Here is a 19929-nt window from a genome sequence, read left to right as displayed (position 1 = left end):
TTAGAGTCTACGAATTACAGAAGGGTTGATGAAGCAGACATGATACGTATGGAAATGAAACTTATAAACTCAGAATATAATGCCCATCGTTCGCTTCAGCCGAATGACGTCCACTGCTGAAGAAAAGCCTTCCCCAAGGATTTCCACAAAGACCGGTCCTGCGCCGCCCGCATCCAGGAACCACCCGCGACCTTCACCAGATCGTCAGTCCACCTAATGGGACATATATTTTTTTTTATCCACAACGAGGAAGCTCTTGGCCTGTATCTCACCTGATGGTAAGTGACGATCAGGCCGAATGTGGAAGCGAGCTTCACCCGGAATCCTCAATCACGGAGGAACTGGCTATCTTACCTCTAACTGCAGGAACACAACAATGCTGTTAACATTTTTGTTATGGCGACAGACTTAGGTAAGTAAGGTATAATGCCCATATACGGCGTTATTCTTTAATTTCCTTATTCCTTACTCATTATCATCAAAAGCCCTTTACAGTCCACTGCTGGACTATGAGCCTCCTCCACTATAGTGGAGGGTTTTGCCATAATCTCCACGTTTGGCAGGCGAGTTGGAGATCGCAGTTTAAAAGATTGATGTTTTTCAGAGAGCGCTGCTGCCCGTTCTCTGTTTGATGTGTAGTCCCTAAGTCGCCTCTTACGACACACCCGTGGGAAGAGTAGGGGTTGGTGACAAATGTATTCTACTCTGCCGTCACCACACGGCATTACTCATTAATAGTTTCAAAATTCTCGCAATATCACCAAAACGGCACACATGTCAAGTACAAGGGCGCCTGCGCCGCGCGAGGCACCGGCGGGTGCGCGCAGCCTTGGGCGAGACGTCGAACTCGCCGGAATGCAAACAGAACCTGCCGGTTGCCGAATTTGCGACGTATACGCGCGGTGCGCAGACGCTGCGTATTGCGCGCTTAAGTTTTGGACTTTTATTGTTTTATTACTTTTGGGCATAATGGTCTATGAATTTATTAATAGTACTGTCGATTTTGACTGATAGTAGGTATAAAGAATCCTGTATAAGCACAGAATAAGTAATAATAGTACAGGTACAGAAGGATTACTCCGCAAGACGATTTAAATAAATGCGAGTCTTGCTGCGACGCGATACAGTGGAATTCAGCTCGCACAGCACTACGTACCTACAATTTTATTCACCTACAAGTTTTGTCTCTTTCTATCGCGTGCCTCTGAACTCTTCTTACGCTATTAGGGTTGCTGTCTAGTGAAAAAATAATTAATCTACTTATTTGTAATGAGGTACGTATGTAGGTAAGTATGCATTCATTATGGAAAACCTTGGGAGAGGCCTTTGTCCAGCAGTGGACGTCATTTGGCTGAAACGAACGAACGCATTCTGAGCAGTAGTCATAGTAGGTTAGGTTCCTATACTATTCTAATATTGATTACCTACATGGCCAACATACCTTTCAGCATCTTTGGGAAGCGAAAAAAAAAGATAAATCCGGTAGATTTCTTTTCAAATTTAAACAACCCAACGCCGCACAATATTTCTTTCTCTTTATGTCCATTTTTAAATAATACTTCGATCATAAAATTATAATCATACTACAACGCACGCCAGCGTCCTGACGGGCGCGCGCGTGACACTCGACTGATATAATACCCGCCGGCGGGGCGCTTCGCTGTAGGTAATTATCGGATGTACCGCGCGGAGTGAGCCAGGCCTGGTATAAGTCATGTATTTAATTTCTTTTTTTTTTTTTCAACTCACTCAAAATTAGAGAAATTGATATCCATTCATTTTCTAAAACGCCAAAGGTTTAGCCTAATAAAAATTCACTCAATTACCTGTATTATTTAAATATTGGAAAACTTCTAATCCACAATACAAGAAATCTCTTAAACCGATACTAGTGTGTGTGGTAAAATAAATTTACATTTAAAAAGGCGCCAAGTAATTAACGTTTTCACTTTCCTTAAATTAAAATTATGTATTGACTGTTACTATTGAGGAAAAAAATACATAAAGTATATGCAAATATTTAGTTATGACGTCAAAGGCACCACCTGCGATTAAGTTAAATAGTGTTCAAAGTTAAATAATTTCAAGGTGGAATGAGTTTTATTTACCTAAACGAATTCTGTAGTAACTGCATTTGACCAGTTTTCAATGTAGACAGACCCAAAATAACAATTTCATAAACATCTGTTCAACTAAATATTTGACAGACACTATTGTCGCATTAAAATTTGGTATAAAAATTTCCACATTACGCAAAACTTTAAGGAAACGTGACGACATTGAAATAATGGCTTAGACGAATCCGGAATAACCTTGGCGGACTGCTTTGTGTTAAAGTTAACTATGACTTGTCTTATGGTATTTTTTGACATCTCCGTGCGACAAATTTGATTACCGATATCATATCATTCGATACGGTAATAAGGATCTATGTATCTTGCTTTCCTGCTCTTGCTTCCTTGCAAGTAGACCATCAAAGTAGTCCTTGAGTGTCCCATTATTATAAAAAAAAACTTTGCATTAATTAATTACACCTATCAAGTACCACGTACTATTACAAAATGAAAGAATGTTGGAGTTAAATACACAACGAGCTGTAAAAACAATAAATTAACGAAGATATTCAAACTGTCACTTTCATTCGCAAATATGGTGATACATATGAATAATAATAGATACATTCTGGGTCACCACAAACTAATACCTATTTGGTTAAATATAACAAATTGTAAGATGTTCCAAAGGTCTTTATGAAATCCAGATGTATTAACATAACGACACATTATTGGTCAAATTTACCATATTCCAAGGCTACTATGAAACTGTTCAATAATCAGGTGTCGGCGAAGGTAACAAAGCCGATGATAAGGTAAAACATGTTAAACTCGATTGATTGATATCATTAGTAGTCGACCGCACATCAGACTAACTAATATTTGTCGCAAAATATCATTTCATCATTATCATCATTATTTTCAGCCATAGGCATAGGACGTCCAATGCTGAACATAGGCCTCCCCCAATGATTTCTACAATGGCCGGGAATCACCGGAAAGCGCAGCGAAGGACGTCCACCCACAAGGTGGACCGAAGACCTCATAAAGGTAACGGGAAGGCTTTGGATGCGGGCCGGAAATATCATTTAGTAACAATAAATAAGATTTCATTGTGTTTAGCTTGATTATATAAATTGATATTCCTGTACATTATTCTGTGCATCTTTTATTTTATGAATATCTTTCGAATTTCTAATGATGACACTTGACATAGTATCAGTATGATTCCAACAAGAGAGTATAATTTCACTAAATAAATTAAGAAATTATAAATGAAGTCCTTTGTAAGTAAAATAGTGAATGCAGTCAACATCATTTAAAGTCAGAATACACAAAAACGTTTGTAGATAAAACGTCTCAAAAAGATTCAATAAGAATTCTAGACATAGGTTTAATTAATTAGAAAGCACAATCACAAAAATAAGCTTCGCGTTATTTCAGAAATATCAAATCACACAAGTCCGTACGTTAATAAACATTATCACTAACACAAAATTTATGCCCATACAAGCACGCATAGATACAGAAAAATAGCATGTTTATGCTAATGTGATAAATCACACGCAGTCAAATTATTGGACACGCAATACATTTACGATATAGCACTAAATGTAATGTCCTCAGAATTCCAAACAAAATGTACTAATCAGAGACGTGAGCCCCGATCTGCGTTCAGATTCAACATCAGAAATCCATGATGTAATTAGAATCGCAGAACAAAACAATTATAAAAACGGCGCCAAATTAACTTGCATGAACAAACAATTCTTTAAGAGGAACGTTAATTTTAGATATCTGCACTGAATGTAAACATTAATAATTTATAACGTATAAAAATTCTAGCAATGATTGATCATCGACCGTGGAGTCGGATGTAGCACCTCTACACCAAAACGTCTTCGTTTCCAATAATGATTTAGTTTTTGGAATACAATTAAGGAATATGGATAGGTATTTCTATAAAATAACCAATCTGAGGATAAATAAATTACCACAACAATAACTCTTTAAAACTAAACGAAGTCGTTCAAAAAAGGTCTTGCTTGATTTTTGTTTTAGTTTTGCTAGGTTATGAAAAGAACTAGGTTTCTGATTAGAATTAGCAGTCTTATTGGAATAAATTATTTGAAATAAGCAATAATATCGTAGAATACACAGTAGATGCTCAAAATGTGCACGTAAAATAATGTCAAATTGACTGCACAGCACATCTGCTTCTCCTGGTAGTTCGCAATCGACTGAATGAGATTCTGATAGCAATCACAAACTTTGTGAGCAAAATTCCAGTTCAAAACATCGCTTCTAATGATACTTATAAGTCTATAGTACTATAGTTAGTCTAGTCTAGTCTATACCACTATTCTAGTTAAGGTAGTCTATTTTAGTTGAAATGGAATACATAAGTTTAAAAATCTTTACCACTAGTATAGTTCAGGGCAACACGTCTAGTAGTTAAGAAGTCTGCATTACCACTAAGTGCAATAAGTTTGATCTCCTCACCATACACATAATATTGTGATGGCAGATCCCTGTGCAAAGATCTAAAAGAGATTCTGATAGCAATCACAAACTTTGCAAACAATAACTTTCTTCATAAACCATGTCTATAGCATAGATAGTTTCATCCGCGAAGACGCGGCTCACCATTCTTCTGCTAATGTTCGAGTGTTATCGGTACACGCTAAATTATCCATGAGTGCACACGCACACTACAATAATGACGCTCGGATTGCTCGGATCAAACTCCCCGCACCCCGCGCTTGCCTCGACCAAAAATTGGTGGGGCGCTTCTTCGTGGATGAAACGATCTATTAAGAAGCCAGCATTATCGTTAGGCGCATTATCGCATTATACGCTAAGAGCAATTCGTTTGATCTGCTCACCACACATATACTGCGACGGCAGCGACCTGTGCGAAGGTTGGCCGGCATCTCGCGGCCGCGTTATATAACGTAGACAAACTCGGACATCATAACGCGGGTGGCGAAATTCTTACGCTTGCGATTGTTCTCGCCACACCGCCAGGGTATTGACATTGACCTTCAGTTTATCTTTCTTTCTAATTTCAAATTGCGTTGTCGGAACTATTTTTGTGAAACTTTTTTTTATTTACAACCAGCACTAGCGATTCTGATGTAGCTGCGTTTCTTATTCGAATCAGGACTTTGATATTTGAACGGTATTCTCCAAAATTCTTATTGGAATCATTTTGGTCCTTTTGGGGACTTATCATACTTAAATAACTGATGTAAAAGTTTCACATCGCTTACTTTGCCGGAGCTCTTTTTCGAAAACTTTTTGATTTTCTGCCAGCATTTGTGAGATGATTCTTATTTGAATCAGAAATTTGAAATTTGAACTGCCATTCTTATTGGCATCATAGTTTTTTTGGTGACTTAATTTCATAGCTGATGTGAAATCGCAGAACCGCCAGGGGCTACAGATTATAGTTTTTTGTCTGTGTATGCAAATATCCTGGTAAGTGCCTGTGGTGGTATCTCGTAGTTACGTGAGCCATATGAGGCGGGCCTTTATGGCGATTGATAAGATCTGACAACCATGGTATACCGGTATTTTTAGTGGGTTTCATTCTACATGTATGGTTGGTTACGGTAGGTTTATTTGATTGATTGTAGGCTTCAAAGTTTGTGATGGTTCCTAGCTAATAATTTCCAAGATCCGTATTAATAATTGACTATCTGTCTTTTCGCCAAAATTAAAATAGAAATACACAGACACAGTAGTCCCTTACAGAATCGTTGTAAAAAAAAACTGAGAAAAGGGAGTGAAATGTGGATTTCTACTTGTGAATTTTTAAGTTACCTATGGTACCTACTACAACAGGAATTTTGTTTTCATAAGGGTCACTTAAAAATTAGAGAATTTCTCCCTTCTGCTAGATAAGCTAAAGATATAAAAGTAGAGATCGAATAAGCATGATACCTATGAAAGTACGATTAGTTGCGAATGGCTGGTCTGGAAAAGATTGACAGACGACCGTTAGATGTGGCGGTGGCGAGTGAGAGGTGATCAAAACCCAGCAGTGGGGAACGAGGTGTTTAGATAGATGGATAACAACAAAATGTTTTAGTGAATTAGGGACCATGAATGTCATATACCTAAGACACGAAAAGTAATAATAAGAATAGTAAATATTTTTACTTTCAAACTAGATCCACAGCCACCATTTTTTAACTTAGGCGGATTTTCACGGAAAAATGGATATTGATGACAAAGTCCGATCGAGTCTGAGAACTATGGGTTTAGTAGGTACCTTACCTACCCATTCTTTTAATTTCTTTATTAACACAAAGGATGATGGGCACAAATGTATGGAAAGTGGTACCCGCTCCAATAGCCATAACCAATATATATTTTAAAAGGCCTTTAGATGTAGGAAAATGTCTGCTATGGGGCCAGTTCTAATTCACGTTTTGAAAGCAGTAATTCCACTAAGTATTATAATGAAAGTATAACACAATCATCCATGTATACGAGTATGTATTATGACTACAATCTATTAATGTAACTAAAAGAAGCATTGAAAAGGAAAGGATTATACCTACGATGTACTACCCAAGCTATTAGCCCTTTATTCGCTTTCATCATCATCATCATGATCATTTTAGCCATAGGACGTCCAGTTGAACATAGGCCTCCCCCAATGATTTCCACAATGGCCGGTTGATGGCGGCCTGCATCCAGCGCCTTCCCGCTACCTTTATGAGGTCGTCGGTCCATCTTGTGGGTGGACTTATTGGGTCTTGTGGGTTTATTCGCTTTAGCAACCCATAATAAAACCCTTAAGAAGTAATAAAACTTTAACCCCTTTATTAATAAAAGTTACACCCTAGTTGAACTCTGGCTTAAATTGTCATTTGGTATGGAAATGTCATTTTAATCCATGGTTCTTCCTAGGTGTAACTTTTTATTAATAAGGGGGTTGTACTTTTTTAAATAAAAATATTTATTTCACAATTATCCCCATCAATAATTAATTATAGAGTTAAGGAAGGATGCTGGAGCAGTAAACCCTTCCTGCCTCGCATAACCTAAGTAACATACGATGGACACGTATGATACTTCTTCTTCTTCTTCCTCGGTCCCTCACTGATGAGGATCGCGACCACAGATAGTGTTCCTCCACAGACTGCGGTCATAAGCTGTGTGGACCGCACGGTGCAAACTCCCGCCCACTGTCTTCCTCACCGCGTCCGACCATCTCGTCGGTGCCCTGCCCCGAGCGCGTCCCCCTTCATACTGTATGTAGGGTTGCCAACCGTACTATAATATATAGTATTGTACTATATTTCGGGTCTGCGTACTATATACTGTTGAAAAAATATATAGTACGCAAAAATACTATATTTTCAACACCGACAAATCTAACAAACAAATCCTTCATTAAAAAAAATAAGAACGCGCCTTTAAAGTAACTTTTAACTGTTAAGATGGCTAAGTCATATAACCTATTGAGCACGTACCATTTCCTTTGATGAGGTCCGTGAACATACCCGATAGGCGATAGCGTGTATCCGAACGCTTGCGTAACGAACTTGTCAATGTCAAATTGACAACGTTAATTTTAACGTCGTCAAACGATATTTTGGTCTGCTTTAGTTATCGGCAGAATCGTTTTCAATTAGTTTACAAGAAAAATTGAGTATCAAAATGGACGACCTATACTCTGAAATAACGATATTGAATGAAATATTTGCTAAAGTAAGACTGTAGTGACTTTACTGACAAAACTACAGGCCAAAAATGTCAGCATATTTTTAAAAATACTAAAAATGACTTACCAAATTTATTTAAAGTAATTTCATTCCTGCTCTCTATTCCCGCCACTTCGGCATTCACAGTAAGGATATTTTCGGTTATGAATTCGAAGTGGCGAAAAGAAAGAAACAGAAGTAGTCATTAATAAAAAATGAGCTTTTGATTTATATTAATTTAAAAATTGAATGTGACAAAGCATAATTATGACACTTTTATTTTAAACAAAAAACTGTTACACTGCGCAAGAAGTGCAAAAAAATATAGTTTTTATAAAAATAAATAGATAACAAATATACAGGGTGTTTGGCGGAAGGTTAGACAAACTTCGTGGGTGTATAGGTAAGGTCATTTTAAGAATACAAGTTCGCCCATTTGACCCTAAGTGGGCTACTTTTTTTTTAATTGATATTTTTGTTTTCATTTAATTTTTTCCGAAATTTAACCTAAAAACTGCTTATTTTTTTTTTCTCGCGTGTTTCAAACCGCTTTTATTATTTAATATTAATATCGAATATGTCTTTAGTCAAATAAAATAAATTTCAGATCCAGATAATGATAGGATAGATAGTTACGAGCCGCTAAAGTTTAACAAAAGTAGAAACTACGATAAAAAATTCAACTTAGGATTAGATTAAAAAAAAAATTAATGGTGATAGTGGATTGCCAATGATCTCAAAAACATCTCTAGCTTCTCTTCTTTCCAATGATATGTCACATGTAGTTATTAGATATTGAAATTCGTCAAAAATTCGAAGTTTATGGAAGAAAACTAGCTTTCCGCCCGCGGCTTCGCCCGCGTGGAATTTTGTCTGTCACAGAAAAACTTTATCGCGCGCGTCCCTGTTTCAAAAACCGGGATAAAAACTATCCTATGTTCTTTCCCGGGACTCAAACTATCTCTATGCCAAATTTCATCAAAATCGGTTGCGAGGTTTAAGCGGGAAAGCGTAACAGACAGACAGACAGACAGAGTTACTTTCGCATTTATAATATTAGTTGGGATGGAACAATAATACAAAAGTTATCCATACAAAGCTTCTTCCAACATTGTTATATTTTCTGCTATACTGATTTTCATTACTTTTTTTGTATGTTTTATTTCAAAATCAATTTAAAAATAATAATCACATCATGAAAAAAAAAGTTTAAAAAAATTCAAAATCTACTTTGTATGGATAACTTTTGTATTATTGTTCCATTTTCTTCCCTAAACTTTGAATATTTGACGAATTTCAATATCTAATTACTACATGTGATATATCATTAGAAAGAAGAGAAGCTAGAGATGTTTTTAAGATCATTGGCAATCCACTATCACCATGAATTTTTTTTTAAATCGAATTCCAAGCTGATTTTTTTATCGTGGTTTGTACTTTTGTCAAACTTTGGCGGCTCGTAACTAGCTATCCAATAATTATCTGGTTTTGAAATTTATATTATTTGACTAAAGACATATTCAATATTAATGTCAAATAATAAAAGCGGCTGAAAACACGCGAGAAAAAAAATTTAAGCAGTTTTCAGGTCAAATTTCGGAAAAAAATTAACAAAAACCAAAATATCAATTAAAAAAAAAGTAGCTCACTTAGAGTCAAATGGGCGAACTTGTGTTCTTAAAATGACCTTACCTATACACCTACGAAGTTTGTGTAACCTTCCGCCAAACACCCTGTATATTTGTCTATTTTTTTTTTGTTTTTCCCATAAAATACTATATTTTTTTTAAATGTACTATATTTTTTTACACCTTATTTTGGAAAATACTATATTTCGCTGATGAAATGTTGGCAACCCTAACTGTATGATACTTAGGTTACACAAAAAGTATCTTTATCTTCGAACGCAACCAGATCTGAGGCTGGTGGCCATAGTAAATGTTGTTCGTCTTGGTAAGACCTTTCAAATGACACTACAAACATAACTATTGGAGCCGGGTACCATTCTGCAAAAAAGTATGTATATCTTCGTACACAACCAGATCTGAGGCTGGTGGTCATAGTAAAAGTTGTTCATCTTGGTAAGACCTTTCAAACGATACTAGACACATATCTATTGGAGCCGGGTACCATTTTGCCCATTGTCCTTTCTTAAGAGCCATTTTACATTTTCGTGCGAATTTCTAAGATTTTGGAAGCATGAATTACTATCTTAAGCAACACCCAGAGATTATTTAATAACTGCGAAAGATAGGTCAATCCTTAGTGTTGACCATTAATGAAACGGATTTACTAAAACTCTTTTGCTTAATTCACAGTGCCCCATCTCCCACAACCATTTTACGGAAAAATTGCCGCAGACTCATTTTCAAAGTCCTGTATCTATTATTTATGCTCATATAATAAGCTTAAAAATATATAGTAATCATCGGACATATATTCTTGTAGTCCATTAATGAAATAGATTCTTGAATTTCATTACCATTATTGAGTAAAATCTAAAAATAATTTGCCAAATTTGAAGATTAACGTCACATTTTGATCGTGGTTTTTGGTTTAAAAACACAGCAATAACTGGAACAAAAGTATCCCAAAATAAAGAATATTCATTGTAGAATTGATTTCTACAGTTATTGTTTAAATATTAGTAACAACTTTGTCAAAATATTGATGTGAATATCAGTATAAATTACAATGCGCAAGCCGACATCGATTAGTATGGCGCGAGCGCCCGTCAAGGCAGGACCTGTGTCATTTTTCCCGCCGTGACGTTTACGTGCGTTCGTGTCGTAAAGCGGTGATTTGTACGGCGACCAAATACATTTGATACTATGCCGAGAGGCTGTTTCGAGTCGGCCGGCCGAGCAGAAATTGAAATGATGAATTTTAATTTCTTTGACGGATCTGGGTGTAACTATGTATAATATGTAGGTACCATGTATTTAATTTAATAAATAAATTATAAAAAAGTATATCCATTATGCTAGCACCCTTAACATAAGCATATTGGTTGCCTACTTTTGGACTAGATGGCGCTGTGAAATTGTTCAAAGATTTGTTTATTTATTTATCCGCTTTGAGTTTTATTTCGTGAAGAAGAAAAAGAAGCGTTTTGTTTCGAGGGGGAAGTTTTGTTGTTAAATCTATACTAATAAAAGAGGAAAGATTTAATTGTTTGTTTGTTTGTTTGGAGGCAATAGGCTCCGAAAAATAATTCTTTCACGATTTAGAATCCTAATTTTTTTCTATGTAGGCTATAAAATATTTTCAAAAACTTTAGTACAAAATCTTTGATAAAATTCCACGTTTAATAAATAAATTAGATAACATATTAATAATTTTTTTTCAGTACGATTTTAGTACTTGTTTTTCAGAAATTCTACGATTTAACTAAACTTCTAGTGTTTATATTTTATGCATAATTTATTAACTTCTAAAATATACATATATCCTATTGATAGATGACGTGCTTCGTATTTTATTAAAATTATTACCTGACTGACTATGTTAAAAAGGTGTGGAATGTTATTTTGGAGATAACTTGGTTCCATAGAAATATAGAGAGATGCTAAGTAATGCGCTGAGTTCGAAACTCAGTGTCGTATTAGAAATTCACACACACAAAGAAATCAAATTATGTGCTCATTATCCACTGCGGTGTCAGTATTCAACGTTCGAATAATCTTTAGTAGGTACTATGCAAGCATTATAAACTGTTTACATTATGACGTCGCTACTAAATAAATAAATAAATATCTTTGGACAATCTCACACAGCGCCATCTAGCCCCAAAGTAAGCAATTCATATGCTTGTGTTATGGTATGGGTGCTAGCTGAACGGATATACTACTTATATACTTTTTTTTTAAATACATACATATTATACATAGTAACACCCAGACCCGTCACAGAAATTAAAATTCATCATTTCAATTTCTGCCCGGCCGGGAATCGAACCCGGGACCTCTCGGCATAGTAGTCCGTTCTGAACCACTACACCAAACGGCCGACAGACGGCTACTGTCATCATTGCTTTCACAAGCAATATGTTCCAATTTGTCCCTTGTCACATTTCCCTTTATTTTCTGTGTGCTGTGCTTGTTTCTAAGTTGATATCAATGAAATATTCCTTAGTACTTTTGATTTAATTTTTTTTTTATTTTGTCACGTGTTTGAAAAATCAAGGTCAGATTACAAAAAAAAATTACAAGTGAAAACGTAACATTGCATTGCAACTCGCAATTTCGCAATATTGATGAGGAGATTCCATTGGAAAGTCTGTATTCATTCCTAGGATTCCCCTAACACCATCAAATTCAAGAGAATTCAAGAGAGTGCAGTTTCCCATCTCATGCTTAGGGACCACGCGGCCACGGTTTAAAATAGTGTGGTTGCATAGAGCCTGCAACGGGCAACCGCGGGCAGCTGCTCATACTAATTTTCGATAAAAAGCAAGTGTTGGCGCCCTCACGAGTTTTAGCGGAGTTCCATATGGTAGCGGGAGTAGACTTAATGGAAATCTATGCTTCTCCGACGACCAGTTGTATGTGGAATACTCCAGAGTATGCGCACACAATAACCTGGTGATTTTAGCACCTGAAGATTGTTTACAAAGAAATCTGCGGCAGGTGTAGTGTTTTAGTTTTGTTTTAGAAAGATCTCATAATTTTGTAAGTATTCAAATATTTAAACATAATAATTTGTAGATTTTATATAAAAAAATATAATCATTTATTTTAACAAAATTAATTTTCTTAAAATATTTTAATTCTGTTAGAACCATTTTCCACTTCATCGCAGAAGAAGTCGCGGGCAAAAAGCTAGTATGAAATATGTAGTATTGCCCGCGGCTTCACCCGCTTGAAATTTAGTTTGTCACAGATCGTCATAAATTGTAGCCTATACATTGTTATTCTGGTCGATGCCAGGGATAGATGAGCGTCGCTGTCGCTGGCGACAGGGTCTTTTGGTTCAGGGTTCATGGCGTAGGTCTCAGGCAAAATGAAATCCACTCGTAGAAATTAATAAACTCAGTGTATTCATGAAAATAATTACTCACAGCACTAGAGTCGTATCGGAACTGAGTGAACCAAAGGTCTTGCGATAGGAACTTCCGACCCGAGTGATAGTTGAACACAAACTGCCTAGTATCTACTGCTGTACTGTACTGTAAAGTTTCATCAAAATCTGTTCAGTAGTTTTTGCGTGAAAGTGTTACAAACATCCAGACATCCACACAAACTTTCGTATTTATAATATCAGTAAGACTAGTAAGAAGTAAGATAATAAGATGAATTATTTTAGTTATTTGTTTACTTATAATAATATTTATTTATTTATTTCTTAGCTCTGTCTGATAATGGATCTGGAGGAGATGCAATGGCCACCTCCGTAACAAAACAATAGAACCCTATGGAGTTTGGGCTTGTGTGATTCGCCTTGACGAATATTTCGTATCCAGGGCCCGATGATGGAGCTGTAAGGGGGCAGATTTTTTTTTTCACTATGTGACTGTCTTTATTTTGTACTTAATATATATTTTACATATTATACCTATTCGTGTTTCATTATGAATCGAAATATAAAAGACTTATTAAACTCTATTAAAAATTTAAATTAATTTATCAAGTTTGAATACCTCATTCTACCTTAAAATTAATAACTTAAATCAAGTCTTAATACGGTCACGGCTCAAGATTTTTTTGTCCATTTCAGCGTTCTTTTTACTCTTTTGACGTTGCGTTGACAGCTTTTACCTAAATTCGCGCGGAATATTTTTGTGAAATGGCTCTTAATACCTACTTAGTTGAATATAGTTTTAAATTCAACTGAAGTGCGAATAAAGCTGAAACTATGTTCATGATCATTGCGCATGGAAGGACCTTGGATTTTGGCTGTACAGGTGTCTCGTACTCAAGGTCCCGGGTCGTTGCACTCGCATCAAATTCGACTCGTGAGTCGTGACGTATGTCGAATGTTGCATGTAGGTACACATCAGACATACATTATTGGTTGCTAAATAACTCTTAACACAACTACATAAGGGGTACAATGTTCACCTTGACTGGCCGCCGTCTGTACCACAGTCTTAGATATGACGTGACCGGATATTTTTTCGCGAATATGAGTATTTCTGGCTGATTTATGATTAAGATGTATGGCTATTTCTATACGCTATCTAATACAGACAGTTTATTAATGCTGCATCTTTCTAGACTGGTCCAGGCTTCGATTTTTAGGTGGGGTAACCAAAACTTTTGATTTTGACTTTATCTGATTTTCCAATAAGACAAAGCAAAATTAGTAGGTATTATTTATTTTGTTTTTACAGAAATAAAAGCTATAAGTAAGTACAAGAGCATTAAAAAGACTTTCTATAGATAACAGAAACCATCCAGGCAGAACCATGGAAAAAGCCTAAAATAACTAAATAAATGTGGATTAGTTAAAAAACATTGACTTTAATCTGTCATATTAAGTAATTAATACTAGTAGTAAATGATATTCCTTAACTTTTTCAACCTTAATAATAGGATATTTATTTTAATTTAATACGAAAAACCTTCAATAACTGTTAACATTTTAACACCAGAATAACATTTATTAGTCTCAGTATAGTCACTGAAAAAAAAAAAAAAGAAAAAATCCAATTACAAACTTTTTTATTGAGACCGTACTATAATAAAATTAATAACTTGAAAGAATACATATGAATGTACCTACCAATAAATTGAGTGGGCGATTCTATTTTTATCTTTATTAATGGTCCATTGATCTTGCAGCAAAAAGTTGCTCATCATTAATTTGGTTTAGAGATTTATTACTACAACAACTACCAGCCTATTGGAGTAAAAAATTGTTTTGATCGACTTACGCTGAGCGCAATAGGAAATGCTCGAGTTGTGTCCGTTATCATTTGCACCCAAAACATTAATGCACTTCCACTGCAGTTGGATTCTATGGTTTATGGAAAATCACAATATTCTACGGTTTAATGATATTACAAGTAAATTGTATTTTTCAAGGAGAAAATTTCCCTTTAATAAAGTACTGAACTAAACTTGCATAATTTTACATAATAATATTATGACTCAATCAAGTTACATATTGTGTGACTTCAGTAAGTTACGTTTATATCATAAAACTTATTAAAATTCAAAATTTATTTATTTGGTAATAATATAATAATTAGGTACAATATTGTTATTCCAAAAAGGTAATTTTGTTAGCTTATTATTTTAAGACATGAAATACAATTGGGAAATACTTATTTTTAAAAATTAATTTTAAGTATATGAATAAATGTCAGTGGCTAATTTTCAGCAATTTAACTCTATGTAGGCATTGCTTAATTAATTATTTAATTATGTACATTACCCCTAACTGTTTCATATTTCAAATTAATCATAATATTGTTAAAAAAATAAAACCGACTCCAAAAAACCTACACTAAAACGTAGAAAAATAATTACTAATTACCTACTTATTTATTAGGACGAATTATTAATATTTATGTAGGTATACCATGATTGATACTTCTGGAGTCGGTGCCAAGATTATGAAACATGTAAAGTTTGCCTGCACCGACTCCAAAAGTATCAATCATGGTATACCTACATAAATATTAATAATTCGTCCTAATAAATAAGTAGGTAATTAGTAATTATTTTTCTACGTTTTAGTGTAGGTTTTTTGGAGTCGGTTTTATTTTTTTTTATAAAATTTTACTTATTTCTTGCTTTTTAGTTAACTAATTATTACCTTGATGTTACCACTGAAGGTAGGCAGTACACTGAGACCAAAAAAAATTGGTTCATAATCGGCGGAGATATTGCGTATAAAAAAGTTCATCCCCAATTTTCCACCCTTGGGGATGAAATATTTTCTTCACATTCGCATGAAACCACCCTTTTGATAATACCTATTCAACAAAAAAATAATCGTTCAAATTGGTTTATAATCGGCGGAGATATTGCGTATAAAAAAGTTCATCCCCAATTATCCACCCTTGGGGGTTGTTTTTTTATTATTCAATTTAAATGGGACCACCCTTGAGGTATTACCTATACGCCGAAAAAAGATTTGTTCAAATCGGTTCATAATTGGCGGAGTTATCGCGTAACAAACATAGAAAAAAAAAAAAAAAAAAAAAAAAAAAAAAAAAAAACATACGGGTCGAATTGAGAACCTCCTCCTTTTTTGAAGTCGGTTGAAAATATCACACACGGTACGAACTAGATCCGATATACTACACTTATAATATAGAAATTCAATTTGTTCACAATCTTTATTTGTTTCAACAGCAATCTTTTAAGAGAGTTGTGTTATAAAAATGTGTGTGTTAAACATTTTCTTCAACTTACTTGCATTAAGCGTCTCTTAGTTCCAATGAGGATCATTTCGATTTTTAGCTGTGAATGCAGATTTATAGGGCTAAGAAATCCTTAATACACAGTCCAAAAATTTTTGTTCTACGACAAAAATTGACGAAGTTATGGCCAAATTACTAAAAAAGTTCACTGACCGCCCGGCGCGGGACCGTTGACGTCATTGTATCCGATCCGAACGCTGCCGGCGTACTGCGTGGATAGAAAATATTTTTTTCTAGCCAAACTATCAGTTTGAGAGAAAAACTTGTAATGACATATATTCATCAGAATAAAGTAAGCTATCGATAGGTAATTTTAAAAATAGAAATTGTGAAAAATAACGCAAAAAATCCATACGCTCATACGATTCAATGGAACGCAGAGACGCGATTGGGGTCTCCGCGGTGGTATATTTGGCGATTTATTCAAATAAAGTGTTCATAAGTGTTGTTAGAGTCATATCTTCTTCCAAGTAAAATATAAAAATGTATAAGTGTTAATTTATTTACTTCTTACAATAAGGTATAGCTGAGGCAGATACACTCTGCCTAGGCTACAAGACATTTCTATGCAGATCATTTCGATGTACACGCAATACCTACCTGTTATTTAGTTTTTCCGAGTTAAACCTACGTACCTACCTATCTTTTCGCCGTTCCCATGGGCGGACCAGCTGCTGCAGGAAAGGACAGCTGCTCCCTCCTATTTAATCTTAGCCTAGAAGCTGGGTATGACTCCCCGCCCCCCTCCTCTCCCCAGGTCATAAGCTGGGCATGACTTCCCCCTCGGCCAGAAGTTGGGTATGATTTACCCCCCCCCCCCCTCAGGCCCGAAACTGGGTATGACTTGACCCCTCCCTCTCCCCCCAGGCCAGAAGCTGGGTAAGGCTTGCCCCTCCCCCCAGGCCATAAGCAGAAGCTGGGTATGACACCCCCCCCCCCTCCCCCCAGGCCAGAAGCTGGGTAAGGCTAGCCCCTCCCCCAGCCCATAAGCATAAGCTGGGTTCCCCCTCGGCCAGAAGCTGGGTATTACATACCCCCCCCCCCCCCCCAGCCCATAGAAACTGGTTATGACTTGACCCCCCCCCCCCCCTCCCCCAGGCCAGAAGCTGGGTATTACATACCCGCCCCCCCAGGCCAGAAACTGGGTAAGGCTAGCCCCTCCCCCCAGCCCATAGAAACTGGTTATGACTTGACCCCCCCCCCCCCCCCCCCCTCCCCCCAGGCTAGAAACTGGGTAAGGCTAGCCCCTCCCCCCAGCCCATAGAAACTGGTTATGACTTGACACCCCCCCCCCCTCCCCCAGGCCAGAAGCTGGGTAAAGCTAGCCCCTTCCCCCAGTCCATAAGCATAAGCTAGGTATGACTCCCCCTCGGCCAGAAGCTGGGTATGACTTACCCCCCCTCAGGCCAGAAACTGGGCATGACTTGCCTCTCCCCCCCTCCCACCAAGGCCAGAAGCTGGGTAAGGCTTGCCCCTCCCCCCAGGCTATAAGGTGGGTATGACTTATCCCCCCCCCCCAGGCCAGAAACTGGGTATTAGCATCATATTATGTGTTATTATGTTCAATACAAACAATCTTTAAGTTACACTCACCCCAACCGCGTCTCCGCATTGCATCGAATCCTATGAAAATGTGGTTTTTGGACATAGCGATACTTAATTTTCTCAATTTTTATTTTCTTAAATTACTGGTCGATAGGTTACTATATTTTGATGAATAAATGTTATTAAAAGTTTTTTTCTAAAACTGATGGTTTAGCTGGAAAAAAATATTTTCCATCCCAATAGTACGCCGGCTGCGCTCGATTCGGATATAATGACGTCACGCGGCCCTGCGTACGTTGACTTTTAGCGGCAAAAACGGCCTATGTTTATTACTTAATATCTTCGTAAGTAATGGTCCGATTTGGATAATTCAAAAAGATATATCTTTCTTATGTCTTAAAGATTAACGTAGATACTAGTTTTATTGAATTTTCTACAACAGTACTGATCCTCATTAGTTCATTTGGTTGGTAACATTAAATTTCATAATAGAATAATAACATTTTAAATAGCGTCCTATAATATTTATGATTTTTAAGAAGAATAATAACAGGAAATAAATACTATGTAGATGCAAATCAATTAAATTGATCATTGATTATCAGATTATTTAATTATGATAATATTTAATTGATAAATAAATTGACAAGTTATCTTATCTGTATAGGCTTTTATAAATACATTGACCAAAATATTTAAAAAGTAACATTATTTACCTTTTCCAAAACCAGATTAATAATTAATTATTTGGACAATATTATATTTGTAAGCCTTTATATGAATATCCGTTGCTTCTCCTACAAGAAAGGTAAATCCAATAAGACGGACATGGTTTGATTGGAAATATTACAGAATTAAATTTAAACAGATTTGTAAATATTATGTTTATAATTCAGACAAATAATTCAGAAAAAATTTGACAATCAACCTGATTATTTATATTTTATTGCACACTTAACTAGCGAAATTAAATACTACTTTTTCTTCATTTCGAATGTTATTAATACTTGTATCGTGATTTTTCTTTGCTGTAAATTATAAACATTATCCATTAATACAAGTCTAATTATTATTGTAGGTTAGAATTGTATCAGCTGTTATGATACAAATAAGTGGTGATTGCCGAGTAGATATAAAAAATTGCGATTAAAATGTATACTATTATCTGACACAGTTTAAACGGTATAGCAGAAACAAGAAAAATTTGAAAGAATCACACGGTAAATAACAATGTTACATTTTGAGGTTATGTTTTGAAAACAAGTCACTTACCTGCATAGAATCAGCGCTGATGATCTCCGTCCAAAACTTTTTCGCTAATTCAACACTCAACTTAGTTTTTCCAGTTCCTGTTGCACCTAATATTATAACCATAGGGATTCGCGACGATAATATCACAGATCGGAGGGCCATCGTTCCCACACACGCGCGAACTTCACTGATGTTTTGAATTTTGACATTAGTACTTCACTCATGTGTTGCGTTCCGTTCTACGAAATTTCGTGTTTCTTGAAACATACATTAAAAATTGATTCGAAAAAGATAAAATATTTTTTTAAACTGTTATTGAGTCATGTTCTGCTACGCTTTCCTCATTTTTTAACAGAAGTTATTAGTAACTTTTTGTACTAAGCTTTTAAAGGTAATTATTATTTCGATGAGAATATTTGTTTATAAGAAAGAGATCTCTGTCTGCAGGTTTGCTTTTATTTGAATTATTATGGTTTTCGAAAGCAAGGTAGGTATTTTCCTGAGAATGCCCTCCTTAGTCCCAGTCACATACAAATTATTTTTGAGGCTCCTTACTTTTATAATTACATATCTGGCTTAGAGAATCTAACCAATTCCTCTATGTTATCAGGTCTCATACTAAAAACATTTAGGTGTAGGTACCTGCTAATGGTAATAAAGTAGTAATGCTAATTTCGCTAAATGTCATAGTTCTGCAGCTGCTATAGTAGGTACCTATATCACATTCTAACAAAGTTCCCATGGGATGGCGACAAATATGAATAACTTTTTTACTAATTTAATAAGGATCTAGTCGTTTGCATACCTACTAACTTAACAAATTGGCGTTGTTTGACTAATTTATAACTGGATCTAATTAATTGGCTTGGACACCTGGCTACGAGCGTCACGAGTCGAATCTCATCATGACGCGATTATGTATTTTAATATTACCTAGATATTTGACATTTTAATCGTGTGTAGTCTATTAAAGTGTATTCAAGTGTGATGT

General features: G+C 35.7%; 1 protein-coding gene across 1 annotated transcript in view; it reads right to left on the bottom strand.

Moving 5' to 3' along the window:
- LOC135077405 (tRNA dimethylallyltransferase) overlaps positions 1-19126 on the bottom strand; it is a 329624-nt gene extending 310498 nt beyond the window's left edge. The window contains exon 1 of the mRNA XM_063971940.1: positions 18960-19126. Coding sequence (XP_063828010.1) covers positions 18960-19100 — 141 coding nt within the window. The 5' untranslated portion in view covers positions 19101-19126. The remainder of the gene's footprint in view (positions 1-18959) is intronic.
- Positions 19127-19929: the final 803 nt, after the last annotated feature.

The sequence above is a fragment of the Ostrinia nubilalis genome, chromosome 13 (assembly GCF_963855985.1).
Source record: "Ostrinia nubilalis chromosome 13, ilOstNubi1.1, whole genome shotgun sequence".
Lineage (NCBI taxonomy): Eukaryota > Metazoa > Arthropoda > Insecta > Lepidoptera > Crambidae > Ostrinia > Ostrinia nubilalis.
The sequence above is the reverse complement of the archived record's forward strand: the minus strand, read 5'-3'. Positions and strand labels throughout refer to the sequence as shown.